Source organism: Oncorhynchus tshawytscha, linkage group LG21 (assembly GCF_018296145.1).
Source record: "Oncorhynchus tshawytscha isolate Ot180627B linkage group LG21, Otsh_v2.0, whole genome shotgun sequence".
Classification (NCBI taxonomy): Eukaryota; Metazoa; Chordata; class Actinopteri; order Salmoniformes; family Salmonidae; genus Oncorhynchus; species Oncorhynchus tshawytscha.
The window spans coordinates 18,013,875-18,040,600 of record NC_056449.1 but is presented as its reverse complement, the minus strand read 5'-3'; the positions used below and the strand labels follow the sequence as shown (position 1 = coordinate 18,040,600).

Here is a 26,726-nt window from a genome sequence, read left to right as displayed (position 1 = left end):
ATTGTAGACCTGAATGCATAGGTTGGTACCAAGAACACCAACTATGAGAGAACAATGGGGAAGCACGTCTGTGAAGAGAGGTTTGAGAACAGTGAGATACTGTTAACATTCTGCGTCACAAATAACCTGGTGATAGGTGGCAGCCTGTTTCCCCACAAGAATATCCATAAGCTAAAATTCGTACTCTCCTAATAGAAGAGACAAGAACCAGCTTGACCACCTGATGATCAACACCAAGTGTAGAAGCTCGCATGAAGGGGGGCAGATGTCGCCAGTGATGACCATCTAGTGACTGCCGACATCAAACTAAAAATGAATTGTTCAGGACCACCAACAAAAGGAACACCAAAATTTGATGTTGGCATGCTCAGGGACCAAACCGTCAAGAAAACCTTCATAATACAAGTTCACAACAAGTATCAAGCCTTTTCAAACAACACAGAAGAAGAGGATGGGGAGGAACAGACATAGACAGGAATATAGATAGGAAGTAGGAGAAAGTGGTTAAAGCTTACAGTGAAAGCATCAAGAACACCATAGGACAGAAGAAGGCTATGCAAGGAATGGATCAACCCCGAAACATGGGACATTATCAAGTAAAGAAGGGAACTGAAAAAGAAAACAGGGGCCAAATCGCAAAGGCTGAAACAGAAATAAGAGGAACAGTACAGAAAAATCAACACGGGACAAAAGGCTAATAAGGAGAAATGAGGAGTGAGTGATGAGCTGGCAAGTGCAGCTGAAAAAGCACCCACAAGTAATCAGCTAGGAACATTACACGAACATCACTAACCTAATCTGTGGCAAAAAATTCAAGTCAAATACCCAAATCAAAGAACAGCAAGGCAATCTTCTGACTATAAAATTAACAGGAAGCAAGATGGACAGAACATTTCAGAGGTTCTCAACAGAGAACCCCCTGTGGATCCAATGAACACACCTGCAGCTACTTCAGAAGATCTAGACATAAACACAGACCCACCAACCAAAGAAGAAATAATCACTACCATCAAGTCACAAAGTAATGGGAAACTTAATGCAGACATGTTCAAAATCGATTCAGTATTGGCTGCAAACATCCTTCTTCTACTCCTCACTGACATCTGGATGGAGAGAACGATACTTTCAGATTGGCCCAAGTGGCTCATCATACAGGTACCTAAGAAGGGCACACTAACCGACTGCAACAACTGGAGGGGCATCACACTTTTATTCATTCCCAGCAAGAAATTTGGCAAGATTATCGTACCACGGCTTCAGCTGTAAACAAGGTGCTTAGGAACGAACAAGTGGAAAGGAGCAGTACAGACCAGGTCTTTGCCCTCAGGAACATTATTGAGCAATGTAGGGAGTGGAAACAGCAGCTATATATAAACTTTATTGACTTCCAGAAGGCTTTCGACAGCATTCACTGAAGAAGCCTATGGAAGAATTTATGGAATCCCCACCTGTGATGTTAACATTTCCCTCTCTGGAAAGGGTTCTACATTGAACCCAAAAGGGTTCCATCTGGAACCAAAAAGGATTCTTCAAAGGGTTCTCCTATGGGGACAGCCAAAGAATCCGTTCTAGATAGCACCTGTTGGTTAACTTTAAATAAAATATTTCTTATTTTTTTCATCAGCAAGAAATTCCAGTGTTTCTCACTGCTTAATTGTTGCCGCCACTCCCCCAAAATATGGAACAGGAAAAAATATTGATACCGAGGCACACTTTGAAGATGCTGGAACTGTCCACATTTACTTCTCCTCTGCCAACAAGATGAGTAATGAACAGCAAAATCAGACAACCACACAATATAATAGTTTACCTAACAATTTAACTAGGGTGTGTTCGTAAATTCACTCAGAGTGCACTCTGGGCGTTCATAAATTCAAAACGTTGTCAGATTGTCCTTTCGTAAATTGAGAGCATTTAGCTCTCGGAGCGTTCAGAGCGCACACTGCACGATTGACACTGGACGCTCTGGCCGAAGAGTAGGGTTGATTCAAGCGTTCCTTACAACGGCAGTCAAGCACCCACGCTAACTGGTTAAAGTGGCTAACTTGCTACTTCCAGACACAAATTAGAGAATACCTCACTCTGACCATTTTACTCTCCCTAGCAGAGCTGGTTAGGATGTTTTCATGTTATATAGAACGTTAGTGATTGTAACTGTGCTGCTGGCAACAATTTAAATCCGTTTTTTTTGCCCATGTTTACTGCCACCAGTCATATTCAACAGGTGTTGTCATATTCAACAGGTGTTAATCAGCTATTCTGCACTCTGGCACACTCAGACGAGAGTGCTGTGAAATCAGTGTAGATAGCCAGAGTAAATTTACGAACGCACTCCTAGTCAACTTGTCGTTGTGCATTATATAAGAAAAATAAACATTCCTATTGAGGCGCATTCAAGTTCGGAGTGTCACATGTAGGCCTACAATATATTCACTGTTGCAAGTTGTTTTTGGGACATTAAAGTCATCAATATGTTGGTATCTAGTAACAAGATCATGTTTGGACTTTGGATCTAGCTAATGATTAGCCCACTAAGGTGTGCATTAGAGGTAAATATTTTCAGGTACTTTAGAAATGTTCCATCCCGAGAATAAATCACTTTTCTCCCGGGTAACCCGCTAATTCCCACCAAAACCAGAAGTGTCATTCAAAAGCATTATAAACCATATAAATATGTCTGGATTTGATTAGAGCTTTGATCAGCATGAAAATTCAAACCTGATACAACCTGAGCCTGATGAGCCATACATTAAATACATTTTATGGGCCTACATTAACGACATTTAATGAGCCCAAGCCAAAAAAAGCCCAAATGATTGTGCCGCTATCCAATACATATACTGTGTGATATAGGCTACTTCACATTACGTACGACAGAAAAACATAAAAGCCCATGGATATAGCTGGCTATATGTTCTCTTGGGTAAATAAATAAAACTAGCTCCAGTAGGCCAATCTTTTTGAATGTGAACTGTATTACTGTACTGTATTATACAGTATTATATGCACTGGGATTGCGCACATCGTTCAAACCATGATAAGGCAGAAGAGAGCAAGCGATACAAAGTTACAAGTATAGGCTAGGAATTTGATTACAATTTTGAAATATAATAAAGCATATTTGTATAATTAGTAGGCTGACACATACTTTTCATAATATTGCACGCTAATGTATTAGCCAAGTAGGCTCTTTCGCTCCCTTTTGTTGCTTCATTCCTTCCTCGCTTTCAACAGTTAAATGAATATGTTTCGTTGTCCTTCAAAATTCTAATGACATCCTTGAATAAAATAGGACTAGAATAAGATGCAGTAGGCTTTCACTTCTTGTCACGCCCTGACCCTAGAGAGCCATTTTATTCTCTATTTGGTTTGGTCAGGGTGTGATTTGGGTGGGCATTCTATGTTCTGTTTTCTATGTTTTTGTATTTCTATGTTTTGGGCGGGTATGGTTCTCAATCAGGGACAGCTGTCTATTGTTGTCTCTGATTGGGAATCATACTTAGGCAGCCTTTCCCTTCTGTCATTGTGGGAAGTTGTCTTTGTTATGGGCACTATAGCCTTTGTAGGCTTCACGTTCATTTTTGTTATTTCCTGTTTTGTTGGCGACATTTTTACAAATAAAAGAAAATGTACGCTCACCACGCTGCACCTTGGTCTTCCTGAAACGACGGCCGTGACAGAACTTCCCACCACAAACGGACCAAGCAGCGTGGTAAGGAGGAGCAGCGTGTTCAGGAGGACTGGACATGGGAGGACATCCTGGACGTAAAGGATCCTGGACATGGGAGGAGATCCTGGCAGGAAAGGATCGCCTGCCATGGGAGCAGGTGGAAGCATTGAGGAAGGCGGAGGCAGCAAGTAAAGGGGCCCAGCGTTACGAGGGAACACGGCTAGCACGGAAGCCCGAGAGGCAGCCCCAAAATAATTGAGGGGAGGGGGGGCACACGAGGAGATTGGCTGAGTCAGATGGGAGACCTGAGCCAACTCCTCGTGCTTACCATGGGGAGAAGCCTGGTACTGGTCAGGCACCGTGTTATGCGGTGGAGAGCACGGTATCTCCAGTGCGCATTCACAGCCCGGTGTGCTACATCCCAGCTCCCCGCATCTGCCGGGCTAGGGTCAGCATCCAGCCAGGAAGGATGGTGCCGGCTCAGCGCGCCTGGTCTCCAGTGCGTCTCTTCGGCCCAGGATATCCTGCACCGGCTCTGCGCACTGTGTCTCTGGTGTGTCTGCACAGCCCAGTGCATCCTGTGCGAGCGCCCCGCATTTGCAGGGCGAAGATTACCGTCCAGCCAGGACGGGTTGTGCAGGCTCTACGCTCGAGACCTCCAGTGCGCCTCCAAGGCCCAGTGTATCCGGTGCCTCCGCCAAGAACCAAGCCTCCAGTATGTCTCCCCAGCCTGGTGAGTCCTGTGCCTGAGCCCAGAACCAAGCCTCCAGTATGTCTCCCCATACGTCTACTCACTCCAGGCATGATCCATGGGAAGAAGCCTCCAGTGATGACCATGGCAAGAAGCCTCCAGTGATGATCCATGGCAAGAAGCCTCCAGTGATGATCCATGGCAAGAAGCCTCCAGTGATGATCCATGGCACGAAGCCTCCAGTGAGGAGTCATGGCACGAAGCCCTCAACGACAGCCTCCAGTCCGGAGCCTCCAGCGACGGTCTCCAGTCCAGGGCCAGCAACGAGGGTCCCTAGTCCTGGGCCCGCAACAAAGGTCCCCAGTACGGGGTCGGCGACGAGGGTCCCCGCACCAGAAGCGCCACCAAAGTGGGGTGAGCCAGAGGTGGAGCTGGGTCTACGTCCCGCACCAGAGCCGCCACCGCGGATAGATGCCCAATCGGATCCTCCCCTATAGGTTCAGGTTTTGCGGCCGGAGTCCGCACCTTTGGGGGGGAAGTACTGTCACGCCCTGACCGTAGAGAGACTTTTTATGTCTCTATTTGGTTTGCTCAGGGTGTGATTTGGGTGGGCATTCTATGTTTTGTTTTCTATGTTTTTGTATTTCTATGTTTTGGCCGGGTATGGTTCTCAATCAGGGACAGCTGTCTATCGTTGTCTCTGATTGGGAATCATACTTAGGCATCCTTTTTCCCTTCTGTCATTGTGGGAAGTTATCTTTTTTAGGTTCATTATAGCCTTTGTAAGCTTCACGGTTGTTTTTGTTATTTCTTGTTTTGTTGGTGACATTTTTACAAATAAAAGAAAATGTACGCTCACCACGTGTCACAACGCCTGGAGTGGTGTGTGCGGAGTCAAATGCAGAGAGCAGAGGATACTGGGGAAACCAACTTTATTAGGTTTTCAAAGCGAACGCCCAAAACAACAGGCAAAATAGGACACAAAATTGTCCAACCCAACACAGGGCACAAACGGACAGGAACACAACATGCACAACCTGACTAACAGAAAAACAAGCCCGCACAAAAACAGGCGGGCCTAACAGGCTTAAATAGACTGAATCAACAACCAAAATAAGAGACAGGTGCAACCAATAAGACCAAACAAACAGAAAAGGAAAAAGGGGATCGGTGGCGGCTAGTAGACCGGCGACGACGAGCGCCGAGCGCCGCCCGAACAGGCAGGGGAGCCACCTTCGGTGGGAGTCGTGACACCACGCTGCACCTTGGTCTTCCTTGAACGACGGCCGTGACACTTCTATTCATAAAGATTGAATGGTTAATGGTCTGAATAAATAACTGCTATAGCCATCACACTCTACTTTCAAACTACCCGTGAGTTCTATTGACTGCTCTATTTAACATTCAGCAAAAAAGAGGCCAGCGGAGCACAGGTGCGTGGGTATTGCGCAAGAGATATTGGCTACAAGTTAGAAGCTTATTAAGCACAACCCATCATTAATTAGCTAAATATACACTACTGTTCAAAAGTTTGGAGTCACTTAGAAATGTCCTTGTTTTCCATGAAAACATACATGAAATGAGTTGCAAAATGAATAGGAAATATAGTCAAGATGTTGCCAAGGTAATAAATAATGATTTTTAATTGAAATAATTGGGTCCTTCAAACTTTGCCTTCATCAAAGAATCCTCCATTTGCAGCAATTACAGCCTTGCAGAACTTTGGCATTCTAGTTGTCAACTTGTTGAGGTAATCTGAAGAGATTTCACCCCATGCTTCCTGAAGCACCTCCCAGAAGTTGGATTGGCTTGATGGGCACTTCTTACGTACCATACGGTCAAGCTGCTCCCACAACAGCTCAATAGGGTTGAGTGTGGTGGCCACTCCTTTGTCCATTGTCTGTGTTCTTTTGCCCATCTTAATCTTTTTTTTTATTGGCCAGTCTGAGATATGGCTTTTTCTTTGCAACTGTGCCTAGAAGGCCTGCATCCCGGAGGCGCCTCTTCACTGTTGACGTTGAGACTGGTGTTTTGCGGGTACTATTTAATGAAGCTGCCAGTTGAGGACTTGTGAGGCGTCTGTTTCTCAAAGTAGACACTAATATACTTGTCTTCTTGCTCAGAACAAGAATAGACTGATGAGTTTCTGAAGTAAGTTCTTTGTTTCTGATCATTTTGAACCTGTAATTGAACCCACAAACGCTGATGCTCCAGATACTAGTCTAACGAAGGTCCATTTTATTGCTTCTTTAATCAGAACAAGTTTTCAGCTGTGCTAACATAATTGCAAATGGGTTTTCTAGTGATCAATTAGCCTTTTAAAATGATAAACTTGGATTAGCTAACACAACGTGGCATTGGAACACATGAGTGATGGTTGCTGATAATGGGCCTCTGTACGCCTATTGTCACGCTCTGATCTTAGAGATCCTTTTTATGTCTCTAATTTGGTTTGGTCAGGGCGTGAGTTAGGGTGGGCATTCTGTGTTCTCTATTTCTGTGTGTTTGGCCGGGTGTGGTTCTCAATCAAAGGCAGCTGTCTATCGTTGTCTCTGATTGAGAACCATACTTAGGTAGCCTTTTCCCACCTGTGTTTTGTGGTTAGTTATTTTCTGTTTTGTGTGTCTGCACCAGACAGAACTGTTTTGTTTGTTCCGCTTTGTTATTTTTTGTTCTAGTGTTCAGTTTTATTAAAAATCATCAACACGTACCACACTGCACCTTGGTCCTCTTCTTCAAACAGCCGTTACACCTATGCAGACATTCCATTAAAAATCTGCCGTTTCCAGCGACAAAAGTCATTTACAACATTAACTATATCTACACTGTATCTCTGATCAATTTGATGTTATTTTAATTTTCAAAAACAAGGACATTTCTAAGTGACCCCAAACTTCTGAACAGCAGTGTAAGTCTAATACGACATAGAATGTCTTACCTGAAAGAGGTAGGCTAGGACATCTATATATCAATCTAGAACGGGATGATCTATTTTGATGGAGAGAGAAAGACTGCGATAGAATGCTCGCATGTGCACTGATTTAAAGCAACGATATTCGAGTGATATCCTGTTTCAAAACTCTGCAGCTGCAATAAAAAGTATATATATACTTACAATGAAAAAACAAGGTGACCTCCGAAAGCCAGATGGAGATAAATTAGACACACATTTGGTCTTTATATTACTGTAGCTTAAGCTATGCTGCAGCAAATACAGGCCTACCTGTCACAAGTAACCGGAAGGTTGCAAGTTCAAACCCCCGAGCTGACAAGGTACAAATCTGTCATTCTGCCCCTGAACAGGCAGTTAACCCACTGTTCCTAGGCCATCATTGAAAATAAGAATTTGTTTATAACTGACTTGCCTAGTTAAATAAAGGTAAAATAAAAAAATTGTGAACTGCACTTCATACTGATATAGGCTGTCTGTCCCCACCCTGAGCGTTGATTCATCATGCAGAAGCCATAGTAATTTAATTTAACAGTAATTTAACTGTTCCATTTCACGCCATGCTGTCCATATGTCACGACTTCTGCCGAAGTCGTTGCCTCTCCTTGTTCGGTCGGTGCTCGGCGTTCGTCGTTCGACGTCACCGGTCTTCTATTCATTTTTCATTTTCCATTGGTTTTGTGTTTTCTTCCTGCACTCCTGGTTTCATTCCTATTCATTACCTGTTGTGTATTTAACCCTCTGTTTCCCCTCATGTCTTTGTCAGAGATTGTTTTATTGTCTGTGTTGTTTATTTGTTGTGTTGGTGCGCGACGGGTCCTCTTACCCATGTTTGTTCATGTCTGTACTTTTAGTGTTATGGAGCATGTTCCGTGGACATTTATTAAAAGACTCCATTTATACACTCCATTTTGACTCTCCTGCGCCTGACTTCCCTGCCACCTATACACACGGCGCTGACACCATATGAATAATTAATTATAATTTACCGGTTTCCTACAGTTATTTATCTAGAGAAAAGGGCGTGGTTTTAAAAGTCAACAGAACTGACCTGCTCTACACTGACGATATTAATGTGATTTCTGCCTATTGCTTGAACATATAATTTTTTTTAAAAGAACTGACCGTCTCACAGTCCTACAAAACATTTATCCTGGTGGGGCATTCCCCTTGGACCCCTTCCCTTACCACCGCTGCAAAAAAATATATCTTGGGGAATCACTGACTTCAGTATATTACTTACCATATACTGACATAGAGCCAGGATACAAGCCATTCTAAACAATGGCCAAATGTATAGTTAGGCTATTCATATTTCCCTACCTAGTAACATTTGCTGACACGTTTCTACTTTGCTTCCGATTGATTGTGACACTTAATTATGTCTTGCAGGCACAACTACTGGCTTCTTGCCATCCTCTCGCTCTTACATCTGGTGTACATGCATTTGGAGGGCAGTAAAATCCATGTGTGTATCATGTTCACAGTTTTCTCCTCTGCATGTAACACAATCCGTTTGTCCTCTTGGACAGACAGAGGAGACTTCGGACTTGATGCTATGCTTATCACATGGATCACCAACTTTTAACTAATATCTCTTAGCAGGTACAAGTTGGCAACACACTCTCTGAGGTGCGCACTACTTCAGTTGGAACCCCACAGGGAAGTGTTCTTTCACCAGTACTATACATACTGTATACTACTGCCGGAGCCGGGTTCCCAGGGCGCCACCTGATCAAATATGCTGACGATACTGCTTTGGTCCTTCTTCCCGAAGGGGATGAGACGGAGCATGGACCAGCCCTAAAGGATTTTACTGTCTGATGTGAGCAATCCCATCTAATATTAAATACATCAAAAACTAAGGACAAGGTGATTGACTTTCGAAGGAACATTACGATGCACACACCATCACCGATACAAGGTGAGCCCATTGAAATAGTGGAGGAATACAATGTCGTGTCTTTGGCATCATTAAACTGAAGACTTATTTGTCAAATAACTCTGTAATTATTATTACGCGATCCAACTGACTAATCATGTAACTGTAATTAACTAGGAAGTCAGGGCACCAAGGAAAATATTCAGAATAGAAAGTTTTAATTTTCCTGATATAACTTTTCAGATATTTTAATATCTGATCAATTAGCCTTCTGATTAATGACTTATTCTTTATTTTACCTCACGTTAGTCTCATTCCAAACGTCGTAAATTGTTGGGTATCTGCATGAAACCAGTCTTCACTTTGAGTCATACATACATCAATTGTCTTAAATCCTTTACTTACTAAGTAATTCACAGAAATGCATAAACAAACAGTAGATAGTTACAAGGAAATGATAGCGGATATGCTTTAGTGGGCTAAACCGGCATCGCGGCTTGGTGTACAAAAAGGGAAGTGGGGGTCAACTGCGATGAGACAGTACAAAGTTGATAATTATAACAATTGAAATGCTAATCCTTGGCCATGAATGCTCACTCATTCGGGAACAATTGCAATCAATATACTGTATATATTTACGCTCAGTGTGTCGTCGGGATCTCTGTTGAAAATGTTGTTTCTGTTGGAGAGCCTTCTCTCTCATGGTTAGAATGGATAGTTCAGAGAGACATTCATTCATGTCGTTACAGAATACATGTTTCAGCGGTTGTCAGTCTTCACGTTCAATGATACAGAATTCATAGCTGCAGACTAGTATATCAAAGACTTGTTCTTATTCTGTCGGTATCGATAGTCTAAGAGTTTAACCACGTGGGATGGTTAAAATATTCAGCAATCGTCTCAAACCTTGGCCCTCTCGTTATCGAGGTAAGCTGGTCTGCAACCTTTGTCCTCTTGTAATTGAGAGAAACATGGTCTGGTGAAAACCCGGGTGGGGGTTTTATTCAAAAGAGTAGAAAAGGGCCTGTCCCAGGATGCCCGACCATAACTGTGCTCATGGGTGGTCCTCTGATTTAGTTAAACTCCAAAGGGAATTGGAGTTTCCTTCATTAAACAGTCCAAAATCACATTTCACAATAACACAAACAGTATCATCCTCAATCATTAATCTTATACAACAATTAGATGTAGCCTCATATCTGAGGCTATTATATAAACAGCGTTATGGTAATGTGGCCGTATTGTCTCCCATGAGTTTCACAAAATTGTACCAAACGGACCAGTTCGTAGCTGGATTCTTCACCGATCTTTTATACCTTCTCCAGAACATAAATGTTGTTCGGTTCTCCAGTTCTGTGAGGTGGAAGAAATTATTTTGTATTCTCTATGAAACTTTACTCTCTCTCTATACTGTGGCCATGAGGAGATAATCTCCTCCAGGAATATACGACCTCTCTCTGACCACAGCAGTCTGGCTGTAGGAGACAGGGGGGTAGGGGGATGGTGCATAGAAAAGGGTTGGTGCAGAGGGAAGGGTGCTCGCTGTACCCAAAGAGGGCAACGTCATGACAACAAATACCATGGGCTAGTCATTGACAACAAGCTGTCCTGGGATCAGTGTACTGACACTATTTTTAAGATAGGCCAACAGAGAATGTATTTCCTATGGAAACTGCACTTTTTTAATGCTGATCTAACCATCATGGTTCTATTTTATAAATCTTTCATTGAGAGCATTCTGTCCTACTGCTTGACCTGCTGGTTTGGGAATTTCAAGGTTGCACAGAAAAATAGGTTGGGCAAGTTGGTCAGGACTTGCAGAAAAATCATGGGGCAGCAACAGCAAGAACTGTCATCTATCTCTCTACCTGGGCAGAGCCCTCCATAAGTCGAATAAAATAGCGGTTGACTCTTCCCATCCACTCCACCCTGAATTCCAGCATCTTCCTTCTGGCCGCAGTTACAGACTACCTATGGTTAAAAACAATACTGCCAAGTACTTATATTCAACAAAATGTTGGACTAATTGCACTTAGCACTATAAAACTGCACTTACCCTGCCTATTTGTTTGTAAATATCCTTTGCTATTTATTTTACATTTTTGATGTGATATATTTTATGACTGCTGCAAGATCAACAAATTGGATGCAGTCTATCACAGTGCCATCCGTTTTGTCACCAAATCCCCATATACTACCCACCACTGCAACCTGTATGCTCTCGTTGGCTGGCCCTCGCTTCATACTCGTCGCCAAACCCACTGGCTCCAGGTCATCTACAAGTCTTTGCTAGGTAAAGCCCCGCATTATCTCTGTTTACTGGTCACCATAGCAGCACGCGCTCCAGCAGGTATATTTCACTGGTCACCCCCGAAAGGTATGTGGCCACCTTTCCTTCTAGTTCTCTACTGCCAATGACTGGAATGAACTGCAAAAATCGCTGAAGCTGGAGACTCTTATCTCCCTCACTAACTTCAAGCACCAGCTGTCAGAGCAGCTCACAGATCATTGCACCTGTACATAGCCCATCTGTAAATAGCCCATCCAACTACCTCATCACCATACTGCATTCATTTATTTTGCCCCTTTGCACCCCAGAATCTCTACTTGGACATTCATCTTCTGCACATCTATCACTCCAGTGTTTAATTGCTGTATCGTAATTACCTCGCCACTATGGCCTATTTTACTGCCTTACCTCCCTTATTGTCACAGTCATCATAAAGAGGAGACCAAGGCACAGCTTGGTAAGTGAACATAACTCTTTAATAAAAGAGAGAACAATGAACAGAACTAAACGAAACTAAACGAAACAACAAACCGAACCGTGAAGCAATATGGCTAGTGCAGAACAGGCAACTAAACATAGACTATAACCCACAAAACCAACATGGAAAATGGCAACCTAAATAGGATCCCCAATCAGAGAGAACGACAAACAGCAGCCTCTGATTGGGAACCAATTCAGGCCACCATAGACCTATATATACCTAGACAAACCAAAATCTCATAGATGTACAAAAAACCCTAGACAAGGAAAACACATACCACCCTCATCACACCCTGACCTAACCAAAATAATAAAGAAAACAAAGACAACTAAGGTCAGGGTGTGACACTTATCTTACCTCATTTGCACACACTGTATATATACTTTTTTTCCTACTGTATTATTGACTGTATGTTTGTTTATTCCATGTGCAACTCTGGGTTGTTATGTGTTGAACTGCTTTGCTTCATCTTGGCCAGGTTGCAGTTCTCAACTAGCCTACCCGGTTAAATAAAGGTGAAATATTTTTTTTATTTTTTTATGTAATAATCCTGAACTTTCCTTGATGGAAAAATTTACATCTGATGCACCGCCACACTTCATGATCAAATATCCAAATATCAAAGTCTGGAGAGCAAGGATCAAAGTGAGCACAGTCAGAATACAATTACTTATAATAAATGAGTCAATAAATCAGGGGTGTCAAACTCAATTCGTGGAGGGCCGTGTGTCTGCTGGTCCAGGAGGGGTGTGTGTCTGCTGGTCCAGGAGGGGTGTGTGTCTGCTGGTCCAGGAGGGGTGTGTGTCTGCTGGTCCTGGAGGGCCGTGTGTCTGCTGGTTTTTGTTATTTCATTTCTATCGGAGTCTCGTTAAGACCTAGACAACCCGGTTATGGGAGTTCCCAACTAATCAGTGACCTTAATTGATCAATCAACCACAAAGGAGTTGTAAAATCCCCAGACACTCGGCCCTCCAGGACTGGAGTTTGACACATAAATTAATAAACTGACGACTCACCACAATTCTCCTCGTCCGCTTCATTTCCACAGTCATCGATACCATTGCAGTGCATGAGCTGGGGCAGGCACATGCTCAGGTTGCCACAAGGGAAATATCCTAGGGGGCAGTTTGTCTTCTCCTCCGAGACGTTGAACGAAGTTCCTGCTGAAAATTCAAGAGCCATGTTTCAATTTCAAAGTTGGTGTTTCTCATTGATTGGGGAATGGGAACACATATTATAAGTGGGGAATGGGAACACATATTATAAGTGGGGAATGGGAACACATATTATAAGCGGGGAATGGGAACACATATTATAAGTGGGGAATGGGAACACATATTATAAGTGGGGAATGGGAACACATATTAAAAGTGGGGAATGGGAACACATATTAAAAGTGGGGAATGGGAACACATATTACAAGTGGGGAATGGGAACACATATTATAAGTGTGGAATGGGAACACATATTAAAAGTGGAGAATGGGAACATATATTATAAGTGGGGAATGGGAACACATTAAAAGTGGAGAATGGGAACACATATCATAAGTGTGGAATGGGAACACATATTAAAAGTGGGGAATGGGAACACATATTATAAGTGTGGAATGGGAACACATTATAACACCACGGAAAATTAAAGGGCGGTTGCTAATTTTAAAGTTGGTGTATTTCCTGAGTGGAAACAAAATATTATAAGAGCCCTCTAAAAATGATGAAAGTAAACATCTTTCAGTATCGTCCACCCAAGGGGAGCTAGCTCATCAGTCAGTAGGCTCTGGATGGGTTTGTCGAAAACACTTGAGCATTTTCCTATCAATGTTTCATTTAGCAGTCAATTCTGAAAATGTATGAAATACGAAATATTAACAGGGCTCCCATGGTGTTCAGTTCATAGAGATGATTTATTCTTAGTTCAGAGTGTTCATGTGCTCTCTGGAGTATAGGCTAGTTGCATAATGCAACAGGGGAACATATCCACCATCCTTTATCTGCTTCCATGATAATCAAACTAAACGGGTGCACTTTTACATGCAAAGACCCCCCACTGCCTTTTTGCTCCTGATATATACCCACACATCATACTGTATCTAGTCAGTTACATGTTTTTGAAATATACCCACACATCATACAGTGCACCAGGAAAGTATTCAGACTTGTTCCATATTTTGTTACATTACAGCCATATTCTAAAATAGATTAAATCGTCTGTCCCCCCCTCAATCTACGCACAATACCCCATAATGACGAACCAAACTGTTTTTATTTTATTTTTGCAAATGTATAATTTTTGTTGTTGTTGAAATATCACATTTACAAAAGTATTCAGACCCTTTACTCAGTACTTTGTTGAAGCACCTTTGGCAGCAATTACAGCCTTGGGTCTTCTTCAGTATGACGTTACAAGCTTGGCACACCAGAATTTGGGGAGTTTCTCCCATTCTTCTCTGCAGATCCTCTCAAGCTCTGTCAGGTTGGATGGGGAGCATCACTCCACAGCTAATTTCAGGTCTCTCCAGAGATGTTCGATTGAGTTCAAGTCCGGGCCTTGGCTGGCCCACTCAAGGACATTCAGAGAATTGTCCCAAAGCCACTCCTGCGTTGTCTTGGCTGTGTGCTTAGGGTTGTTGCCCTGTTGGAAGGTGAACTGTCACCCCATTCTGAGATCCTGATCGCTCTGGAGCAGGTTTTCATCAATGATCTCTCTGCACTTTGATCTGTTCATCTTTCTCTCGATCCCGACTAGTCTCACAGTCCCTACCGATAAAAAACATCCCCCCACCACCATGTTTCACCATGAGGATGGTGCTATGTTTCCTCCAGATGTGATGCTTTGTATTCAGGCCAAAGAGTTCAATCTTGGTTTCATCTGACCAGAGAATCTTGTGGCAAACTCCAAGTGGGCTGTCATGTGCCTTTTACTGAGGCATGGCTTCCGTCTGGCCACTACCATAAAGGCCTAATTGGTGGAGTGGTGCAGAGATGGTTGTCCTTCTGGAAGGTTCTCCTTTCTCCACAGAGGAACTCTGGAGCTCTGTTAGAGTGACCATGTGTGCCTTTCCAAATCATGTCCAATCAACTGAATTTACCACAGGTGGACTCCAATCATGTTGTAGAAACATCTCACGGACAATCAATGGTAACATGATGCACCTGTGCTCAACTTCGAGTCTCATAGCAAAGGGTCTGACTATTAAGGTAAATAAGGTATTTCTATTTTTCATTTGCAAACATTTTAAAAAACTGTTTTCCGCTTTGTCATTATTGGGTATTGTGTGTAGATTGGTAAAAAAAGTAATACATTTTAGAATAAGGCTGTAATGTAACAAAGTGTGAAACAAAAGAAGGTGTCTGAATACTTTCCAAATGCAGTGTATGTTTCTGAAATATACCCACACATCATCGTGTATGTAGTCCATTATTTGTTTCTGAATAGCACAGCTCTGACTGCTTACTGAAGCATTTGTCAATGCAGGCTTGAACCTCAATTTCCACTCTTTTCCATGTTGATCCATATTCCACCAATGGACCAGGAGAAGTGTTGCTCATTATGTCAAAGCCATCTTCAATTCAAGTTGGCGGGATCATCCTAGATTCTATTGCTCCTACTGCTGTACAACCAACCAACCCCTAACTGCTTTACAAAAGAGGCACTTACAACAACATAATGGGCATTTTACCTGGTTTTCCCCCGTTTGTCACACAGAGAGCGTATCCAATGAATATTCCCAGCGGGAATTGGTTGTAATTAAGTGAGGCATGCTTGACACATGGTCATCATGGTTTACTGACCAGATATCAACCAAAAATATGGTGCCATTCCCAGTTGTCTTGATGTTATCATGCAGGAATCATGAGAATGAAGACTACATGAACCCTAACACCTGATAGTGACATCTCAGTGCTTAGTGGGGTGACTAGGAGTCTTTGTCGATGTGCCTTTGAGCAAGGCACTTAACCCTGAATGCTTCTGTTAAATGACTGAAATGTAAATGTATTGTAAAGATGGACATGGTAAGTCATGTGCAAACCTCAGGGCTTTGGCTAACCTCAGCCATGCACTTCATCACAACAGAGACATGAGGGACCTAGTTTCACACTCGCTCTGAGAAATTCACTGCTCTCAAAATCAATCGTGGAGATACTGATGTATAAGCTCTGATGGATGGTTAGAACCATCCTTCTCCTCTAATTGTGTTGGTCATCCAGCATGATAACATGGGAATATTCATTGGTTACGCTCTCTGTGTGACAAACGGGGGAAACCAGGTAAAATGCCCATTATGTTGTTGTAAGTGCCTCTTTTGTAAAGCAGTTAGGGGTTGGTTGGTTGTACAGCAGTAGGAGCAATAGAATCTAGGATGATCCCGCCAACTTGAATTTAAGATGGCTTAGAGGAGAACTGTGTTAGAGGAGAAGGATGGATCCAACCATCCATCAGAGCTTATACACTAAGATAAAATCACAGGTAGGAAAACCAATCTACCGGCTGTAATCTTCAGCCACCAACATACTGAGGAGAACTGCAGTCCTCTTGGTGTCTCGTATCATTTCAGAAGAGATACATCAATTATCTTTCAGAAGTCATTGCTCATCCATCCTAATAAGAGTATGTTTCCTTAACAATTCTTGAAACCATGTCTCTAGAGGAACATCATTCTGGATACAGCAATGCATGATGCAACAAGGAAACTCATTCAAAGAGACTTGCAAAGCTGTTTATGTCTAACATCTGTTCCCACCATGGCAGGTGATGCAGTGAATTTCAGTTGAGCAAACACGTTTTATATTGACAGAATTTTTGTCACAGCTGTCTTAAGTTGGAGCTATGTTTTTCTTTTGTTCAAGTAACACTTGGAACGAAAAGTTGAGTAAACTAAAAAACGCTAGGGAACCAGTTACTGTACTTAATAATAAATAGTTGAAACAACAACATTTGCAGGTGTTTTTTATTTTTATTTTTACAGTGCATAATGTTTCCATTTCAAGCAACGGAAATTGACATCCAATTTCCTGTGACATCCTGTGAAGTCATAGTCCACATTTTCCAATATTTAAAGTAGTTCGATGCTGAGATGAGTCCACGTCCCATTCCATCTGTTGCATTGCAGTTCCAGATCAACCCCAAATCAAATCTGACGTTTGAAGCAAAATAACATTTGACACACTTTGTTTTGGGAATGAAGTAGCACTTTACACTAGTTTGTATGGGACATTTTGTTTTGGGAATGAAGTATAACTTTACGTTAGTCTGCATGGGACACTTTGAAATACATCTACCTTCCATGTAGCCTGTGTGCTCAATTACTTTTTCATGCCAAATTCATCTGAGTCAATACTAAGAATATCTCTTGATCTGTGTACAAAATCCATGCACATTAAAGATCAAATTTGAGGAAGAAAGTGCTATTGCAGTGTCCCAAATAACCCTGTGGCAAAGTTATTTTGGTCAACTGATGTCAACTGATGTTAGACAGTCTCTCAGTCCATCTGTCAATGTGGACACTTTCCAGCACCGAGCCACAGAGCAACCTGTCACTAACATGGCTGACTTGTCAGTCAGGATACTGTAGGAGGTCTACCTTTTTTCACCCCAAATATTTGCATATCATTTTCATTCATTGGAGCTCATCTGATTTCATCAATTTGTGACAACTGTTGTGCTGTGAATTACAGGGTAGTCTAGCCTATCAGAGCCTGCCTGTCAGAATTGTTTTAAGATGGCCGTACTATAGATAATTTAGCTATTTATTTAGAATTTTAGGACCCCTGTAGGTATAAAAAATATTAACAAAATGATTTCACAAAATAATGAATTTGGCCTTTAATGCTACAGACAGTCAAAAATAAATAATAAGAAATCAGGTTTTGAAGTGTCTGTCCTATATCTAGGAGATAAAGGATATCTCATGAAATATATTTTTTTACACATATTTAACCCCCTTTTTTGTTGGCACAAAACTAATTCCATTCATTTTTTAAACCGGTTCCAGGTTACCTTCAATAACGAGGCTATATACAGGGGGTACCGGTACCGAGTCAATGTGTGGGGGTACAGGTTAGTTGAGGTAATTTGTACATGTAGGTAAGGGCGAAGTGACTATGCATAGATAATAAACAGCGAGTTGTAGCAGCATTCTTATGGCTTGGGGGTAGAAGCTGTTAAGGAGCATTTTGGTCCTAGACATGGCGCTCCGGTACCGCTTGCTGTGTGGTAGCAGAGAAAACAGTCTATGACTTGGGAGACTGTTAAGTAGCCTAGGGCAGGGATTGTGAAACCCGACGTCTTCTGAGGAATTCGATTTTAGACACGAAAGACTGTAAAATGACTAGGAATTCATCTCAAAGTGATTTTAATTCAGGAAATGTATTGCCAAGTATTTCCACTCGTAAATAGAGATATACACTAAGTGTACAAAACATTAGGAACACCTTCCTAATATTGAGTTTCACTCCCTTTTGCCCTCAGAAAAGCCTAAATTCATCAGGGCATGGACTCTACAAGGTGTCGAAGCATTCCACAGGGATGCTGGCCCATGATGACTTCAGTGCTTCCCACAGTGTCAAGTTGGCTGGATGTCCTTTGGGTGGTAGACTATTCTTGCTACACACGAGAAACTGTTGAGCGTAAATAACACAGCAGCGGTGCACTTCTTGACACACTAAATCCGTTGTGCCTGGCACCTACTACCATACCGCATTCTAATGCACTTCAATCTTTTGTCTTGCCCATTCACCCTCTGAATGGCACACACACAATCTATGTTTCAATTGTCTCAAGGCTTAAAAATCCTTCTTTAACCTGTCTCCTCCTAGATGAAGGGGAGTGGATTTAACAAGTGACATCAATACAGGATGTAATACAATGTCATGGAAAGAGCAGGTGTTCCTAATGTTTCGTACACTCAGTGTATGTGTTTGTGTACCCATGTAAACAAAGTTTGAAATTATTATGTTTTGACAAATACAATATCTGTTTGGGCTTCTTGCGTCAATTTGCAGAGTACAAATTATTTATAATTCTGTTCCGGCCCCTGACCATCCACTCAAGAAAAAATGCCCGTGGCAGAATATAGTTGATGACCCCTGGCCTAGGGTATGTGGTGACTGAAAAGCACTTATAGCTGGATTACTAATTTCACTGATTGAAATTGATGCATGCAGGCTCAACAGTTACTCAATGATCTTGATCATCACTTTTAAACAAGCTACAATTGTCATGGAAATACTGAATAAAGCAAATGTTCTCAGATGTGTCATACAATATATGCAATACTAATACAGTATTTGAATCATTGATTTTACTAATCAATATTTGTTTGATATCTGCAAGTGGTGGGAATGTAATTTTAGAATATGACTCTCAGGGCCAAAATCTTTGCCATGCTAATTTCAGAAAAGCCCAGGGCAAGATCCTGACATGTTATATTTAGTGTATGAGCCACAATATGTATCTCTATGGTATGAGCATCATAAAGGAGATGGTTTCTATATCATTCTCTACTGGCGTTCATTCCACATCATTGAAATAAGGTGAACAGTTATGTAAAAAGATCCCATGACCTCAATGCTCTCTTGTAAACAAATGGTGGGAAAATACATTATTTATATGACTGAGAATAATATTCCTCAACCCCAAATGAGTCTCTCCAAACTGCATAAACAGCACCACAGCAATGTAATATCTCAATGTGAAACATCAGCAGCCAGCAGCCAATAAAGGTGCAATATGCAGAAATCGCTCCGCCATTTCCTGGTTGCTAAATTCTATTAGTTTGCCTAATTTCAGGTTATTTGACAAATCAAGCAATGTATAGTGTAGAGCCGTCAAAGTCAACTCTCGACCTCAAAGTCAGTTCCACTGCATTTTTTCATTGTTGCACTCTAAACAGGAACTGATTTAGACCTGGGACACCAGGTGGGTGCAATTAATTATCAGGTAGAAGAGAAAACCAGTAGGCTCCGGACCTCATAGGGTAAGAGTTGAGTAAATAGTTGAGGAAGAAATGGAGTGTTCGGATTTACGTACAGACTAATACGAAATGCTCTGAGACCAGGTTGGGACTCAGGGGTAGACATAACATTATACATGTAAATCCAGGACACTCCAATTAGTCTGATATATTATGTTTTGTATGGTATCGTATGTATTAATTTGTGTCCATGACCATCTTCCATTTCATTTGATATCTTACGAATTACAATTTGTATATGTTACAAATTGCAATATGTACAATAATGTTATGAATTTGACATTTGTATAATATGTTTCGAATTAGCAAAACTTATGATGTTACAAATTCCAAATTGTTGTGGCTAATGTTTGCTAGGTGAGTAACACTAACGTTAGCTAGGCTAAGGGTTAGGGCTTAAGTTTAGTGTTAAGGTTAGGAGTAAGGTTAAGGTTAAGATTATGGTTAGGTAGTTTCAAAGTTTCTAATCAGCTAAAATTGTCCGTGATGAGATTTGAACACGCAACCTTAAGATTGTTAGGTGTTAATGTTGTATGCCTACCCATCCAACCTAAAAGTAACCTTCTGTCTTATGTAACCATACAAAACGTATCATATCATACTAATACGTGTCTATGTTACGCTTAGTCTATAAGACCAGGCTACAACGGCGAAGGCAATTAGATACCATAATGAAAATATTTTCCAGGGTTTTATCATTTCGTGCCATTATAGAGCACTTAAACGTAATTTCGTCAGTCAAGTGTCCCACAGTATTTTCGATAGCAAAGCTACAGTATAGGCTGCATTTAGCTGCATCTATTGCAATATACACGTCTAAGACGTTCAGGCTAAGCAAACTTCCAGAAGACCTGTCAAAAATAAATGCAAACAATGCCAGAATTGGAGGGGAAAACAGATAATATACAGGCTTAAACCATACATTAGCATAAATAACTATTGGTAAATTTCAGAGTTAACAAACTGATGTGCAACATATCATTAGGTTAAACATACCTGTCACTCCATACATGAGAATCCAAGCGACATAAGCTTGCATATTTAACTGTAACAGCATTAAAAACACGAGAAAACAGAAGTTTAAGTTTTCTTCCAAGCTTCCAACGCGTAAAAGCTGTAGTCTAAGAACTGCAGTTACCAAGATGGGCTAGACTACTTAGTAGTTAAGTTTGTCAAGATGACGTTGGTAAAGATGGTTAGCGGCTGTCTGGAGCCAACAGTAGAGGAACCGATTCGAAACTGCTCCAGAGAATCTATTTCATCAACTGGCGCGCGGAAATCTCCACTGCCGCTCTAGAGCGCGTGCGAACCGTTTGTCATTAACAGAGGGAAAGAGAGACGGGGAGAGCGAGAGATACATACGTACAGAAAGAGAGAGATATACATACAGAAAGAGAGAGAGAGATACATACAGAAAGAGAGATAGATACATACAGAAAGAGAGAGAGAGATACGTACAGAAAGAGAGAGATATACATACAGAAAGAGAGAGAGAGATAGATAGAAAGAGACAGAGAAAGAAAGACAGAAAGAGATGGATACATAGAGAGAGAGAGATACATAGATAGAGAACGATAGAAAGACAGAGAGAGTGAGAGGCAGAAAGAGAGAGATGGATACATAGAGAGAGAGAGAGAGAGAGAGAGAGAGAGAGAGAGAGAGAGAGAGAAGAGAGAACATAGTTTGTGTCTGCAGGTAAAATTATGAAAATAGTTTCCAAAAATAAATGTTTACCACTGAAGGGGAGCATTTTTGAGTAGGCTTACCCTGTAAAAAGAAATAACAGTTCCTTATTAACAAGCACTATTGTGCCCAGTCGTGCTTTGCAGCATATGAAGAATTGGTTTATGTTTGTCGCACCCTGGAAAGCTGTTTGCTGGCAGACGAAAACATAATGGCAGATTTAGCAAAAAATTGCACCAGGTACAAAGCTGGTGCCTGGTTTTTACAGCAGGTGACAAAACACACAAACTGTTTTCATTTACACTCCTCTTTCGTTTTATTTAGCCTATTTATTTAGCCTATTTATATAGCCTTTTTATTTAGCCTATTTAAATAGCCTATTAGTTGAGAAAATAGCAAACTTTTCTCCTGATGCAAAAGTGTAATATTTAATATTTAAAATAATGCTGATTACACAATACTACTAAAATAGCTTGGGGTCAGACACAATTCAATACATGTTTTGAGTTAGAACCAAACAATTATTTGGTTTAACATCAGAAACTGCTGAACTATGGTTTTCAATTATGCAATTTCTTACACTTCATACTCCAACATTGATAAGATTGCTCCAGTTAATTTCAGAACCTTCCCACTGGGCAACAACATTTAATTGAAAGGGACACAATGTTGATTCAACCAAGTGTGTCCAGTGTTTTCTTTCTAATGGAAACTTCTTGAGTGACATTTGGTGGTGCATGAAACACTGAAAGCAAAATAATGTCCTGTAGCAAATTCTGACAGTCCAACACCTTACACCAAGTGTTCCAAACATCTACTCACAAAAAAAAAAAAAATTCTAAAATGTTGTGCACAAATTTGTTTACATCCCTGTTAATAAACATTCTCCTTTGCCAAGATAATCCCTCCACCTAACAGGTGTGGCATATCAAGAAGCTGATTAAACAGCATGATCATTACACAGGTGCACCTTGTGCTGGGGACAATAAAAGGTTACTCTAAAATGTGCAGTTTTGTCACACAACATAATGCCACAGATGTCTGAAGTGATGAGTGAGCGGGCAATTGACATGCTGATGTCCACCAGAGCTGTTGCCAGCAGTTTCATGTTAATTTCTCTACCAGAAGCCGCCTCCAATGTCATTTTAGAGAATCTGGCACTACATCCAACTGGCCTCACAACCGCAGACCACGTGCAACCACGCCAGCCGAAGACCTCCACATCTGGCTTTTTCACCTGTGGGATCGTCTAAGACCAGCCACCTGGACAACTGATGAAACTGAGGATATTTTAATCTGTAATAAAGCCCTTTATGTGAGGAAAAAGTCATTGTGATTGGATGGGCCTTGCTCCCAGGTTGGTGGGCCTGGCTCCCCAGTGGGTGGGCCTATGCTCTCCCAGGCCCACCAATGGTTGCGCTCTTGTCCAGTCATGTGAAATCCATAGATTAGGACCTAATTAATTTACTTAAATTGACTGATTTCCTTATATGAACTGTAACTCAGTAAAATCGTTGAAATTGTTGCATGTTGCGTTTATATCTTTGTTCAGTATACAGTTTACTGACAGTGCTAGCCTGAAGTGTGGAAGGCTGACTGTGAGTGAATGAGGGCTACGTATTTCACCTTCATCCTTGTCTTTATTCCCAACAAGGCTTCAGCCCATCACTAATACATCCCACCCTAACACATTAAGCCTGTACTGCATTGTAACTATAAGAGTGCTTTATTACCAAGTACTGAGGGCAGAGTTGAATAACCAAATAAAGTGACCCATTAACATCCCAATTCCAAAGTAGGGCATGGAAATCCTCAGAACAATGGTGAATTAAATCAATGTATCGGGCTCACATAAGGAAGGAGGACTGGATTTGCTTGTTGTTGTCAGTGGGGGTTTCTGTGTGTAACAGTATAACTTTAGACCGTCCCCTCGCCCATACCCGGGCGCGAACCAGGGACCCTCTGCACACATCAACAACAGTCACCCACAAAGCATCGTTATCCATCACTCCACAAAAGTCACAGCCCTTGCAGAGCAAGGGGAACTACTACTTCAAGGTCTCAGAGCAAGTGACGTCACCGATTGAAACGCTATTTAGCGCGCACCGCTAACTAAGCTAGCCGTTTCACATCCGTTACACTCACCCCCCTTTTGACCTCCTCCTTTTCCGCAGCAACCAGTGATCCGGGTCAACAGCATCAATGTAACAGTATAACTTTAAACCGTCCCCTCGCCCATACCCGGGCGCAAACCAGGGACCCTCTGCACACATCAACAACAGTCACCCACGAAGCATTGTTACCCATCGCTCCACAAAAGCCGCAGCCCTTGCAGAGCAAGGGGAACTACTACTTCAAGGTCTCAGAACAAGTGACGTCACCGATTGAAACGCTATTTAGCGCGCACCGCTAACTAAGCTAGCCGTTTCACATCCGTTACATGTGGATGGGCATTTACATACCACATGCCTTGGAGCATGTGTTCTGCTACAGCCTAGGGGTTTTGACAGAACAGAGTGATCCATGCCTGCTATCTGATATGCAGCTTGTGTGTCCATCTCGTGTGTCCATCACCCTCTCTCCAGCAGCTTTAAAGGTATTTGTGAAATGAGTCTCTTCGCTATGAATTTGCATGCAATTTCAAGTGTCCATTTCGCTTGTCCTTGTGTCGACATTTTCCGAGGTATAACTTGTTAGGAAAATAGGAACATTGGAGGTGACATGGAGTAAAGTGAGACCAGAAAGTGTCATAAAGATTAAGTGTGGTAACCAGAGCTATGAATGATTAAAGTAGTCAACATACCTGTTACTCAAGCCACAGAAACAAACAATGAAAGTGGTGTCGATGCAACACGTTTCAGGTTTCTCCGTCAGGTAGTGTAAACAGGTAAATGGGAGTTCTTGATGTAAGGAAATAAGAATCTTGAGGGTATTCACAGGGAAACTTAGTGTATAGTATATCCTGTGAGATAAAACCTTCAAAACATGTTTTGAAATTGGATTAAAAAGGATTCCCCACCTCCTATTCTATCAATTCCAAATTCAACTTCAGCTCAACTAAGTCTGGGTATTGTCTCGCTCAGCGTCAAACATCAAACGTAGGTCATTTAATGAGAGAAGTTACCTTTCACGCTCTCTCAAAAACTCAATGAGACAGAATGTAATATGAAATACAAATTCATTCATAGGAACATATTTGAACTGAAGGGGTTTGATATCAGTTGATAGAGGAAATAACGGTTGGTCTTTGTGCTGTGATAATGGCATTCATGGCATTGTCACATGCCACACAGCACGGGCACTGCCAACCTCGCCAACACAATTGTCTTCTCCTTAGCTTGCCTCATTACTGATTGGAGTCCTATCTCTCTTCTCACAAAACTTGGAGTACATCTGAGGTTACTCTGGAAAGATCTGCCTCTCTTCTGTAGCCCATATATTTCTCTGCCCATAGCTGCCATACAATGAATGCCTATTATCATTTGGGGTCCATATGGCTGCACTGCTGTCACGTTCTGACCATAGTTATTGTGTGTTTTCCTTGTTTTAGTGTTGGTCAGGACGTGAGCTGGGTGGGCATTCTATGTTGTGTGTCTAGTTTGTCTGTTTCTGTGTGTGGCCTGATATGGTTCTCAATCAGAGGCAGGTGTTAGTCATTGTCTCTGATTGGGAACCATATTTAGGTAGCTTGTTTTGTGTTGGGGTTTGTGGGTGATTGTTTCCTGTCTTTGTGTCTATGCACCAGATAGGACTGGTTTCGGTTTTCACATGTGTTGTTTTGTAATTTGAAGTGTTCAGTTGGGATTTATTATTAAAGAAGATGAACACTCACCACGCTGCGCTTTGGTCCTCTCTTTCCCAGGGAGAAAGCCGTTACAACTGCATTGAGAATATATTGAGAATACACTGAAAAGGTTTATTTTCTTTCTGATAAACTTATGTTGATTAACTTCTCGAATATTCTTGTCACGCCCTGGTCAAAGTATTTTGTGTTTATCTTTATGTATTTGGTCAGGCCAGGGTGTGGCATGGGGTTTTTGTAATTGTGGTGTGTTTGTCTTGGGGTTTTGGTGGTGGTATTGGGATTGTAGCTTAGTGGGTTATCTAGCTAAGTCTATGGCTGTCTGGAATGGTTCTCAATCAGAGGCAGGTGCTTATCGTTGTCTCTGATTGGGAACCATATTTAGGCAGCCATATTCTTTGAGTTTGTCATGGGTGATTGTCCTTAGTGTCCTATGTGTACTCTCTGTTAGTTTGCACCAGATAGGCTGTTTCGGTTTCGTTTATTGTTTTTTGTAAGTTCGTGTTTCTTTGTTGTATTAAACATGGATCGCAATCGACACGCTGCAGTTTGGTCCGACTCTCCTTCATCACCACTAGAAAACCGTAACAGAATCACCCACCACCAACGGACCAAGCAGCGTGTTAACAGGCAGCAGCAGCAGGAGCAGCAGCAGCTGCAGTGGGAGAGGCTGCACCACCTGGAGAAATGGACATGGGAGGAAGAACTGGACGGTAAAGGACCCTGGGCTCAGCCTGGAGAATATCGCCGCCCCAAGGAAGAACTGGAGGCGGCGAAAGCTGAGAGGCGCAGATATGAGGAGGCAGCACGGCGTAGCGGATGGAAGCCTGAGAATCAGCCCCAAAAATTTCTTGGGGGGCTCAGGAGAGTGTGGCAGAGTCAGGAGTCAGACCTGAGCCAACTCTCCCTGTTTATCGTGAGGAGCCAAGGAGGAGACCAGAACCAGAGCCGGTGTTGGAGGTGAGCGAAACAGAGACTGTGAAGGAGTTAATGGGGAAATTGGAGGAGAGAGAAATGAGGGAGTTGCTGTGTTGGTGCTTTTTGCATGGAATTCGCCCGACGGAACGTGTTGGGGATTTGATGGCACCTGGGTTAGCGCTCCATACTCGTCCTGAGGTGCGTGTTAGTCGGCTGGTGAAGTTGGTGCCAGCCTCACGCACCAGGCCTCCTGTGCACATCCCTAGCCTTGCACGTCCTGTGCCAACACTGCTCTCAAGATCTCTAGTACGCCTTCACGGTCTAGCCCATCCTGTGCCACCTCCACACTCCAGTCCTCCGGTAGCAGCTCCCCGCACCAGGCTT

General features: G+C 42.1%; 1 protein-coding gene across 1 annotated transcript in view; it reads right to left on the bottom strand.

Moving 5' to 3' along the window:
- LOC112247604 (relaxin receptor 1-like) overlaps nt 1-21,314 on the bottom strand; it is a 99,553-nt gene extending 78,239 nt beyond the window's left edge. Inside the window, exons 1-2 of the mRNA XM_024416411.2 lie at nt 20,936-21,314; nt 12,981-13,127 (exon numbers count right to left, since the gene is read on the bottom strand). Coding sequence (XP_024272179.1) covers nt 12,981-13,127; nt 20,936-20,996 — 208 coding nt within the window. The 5' untranslated portion in view covers nt 20,997-21,314. The remainder of the gene's footprint in view (nt 1-12,980; nt 13,128-20,935) is intronic.
- Between the last annotated feature and the right edge of the window lie 5,412 nt (nt 21,315-26,726).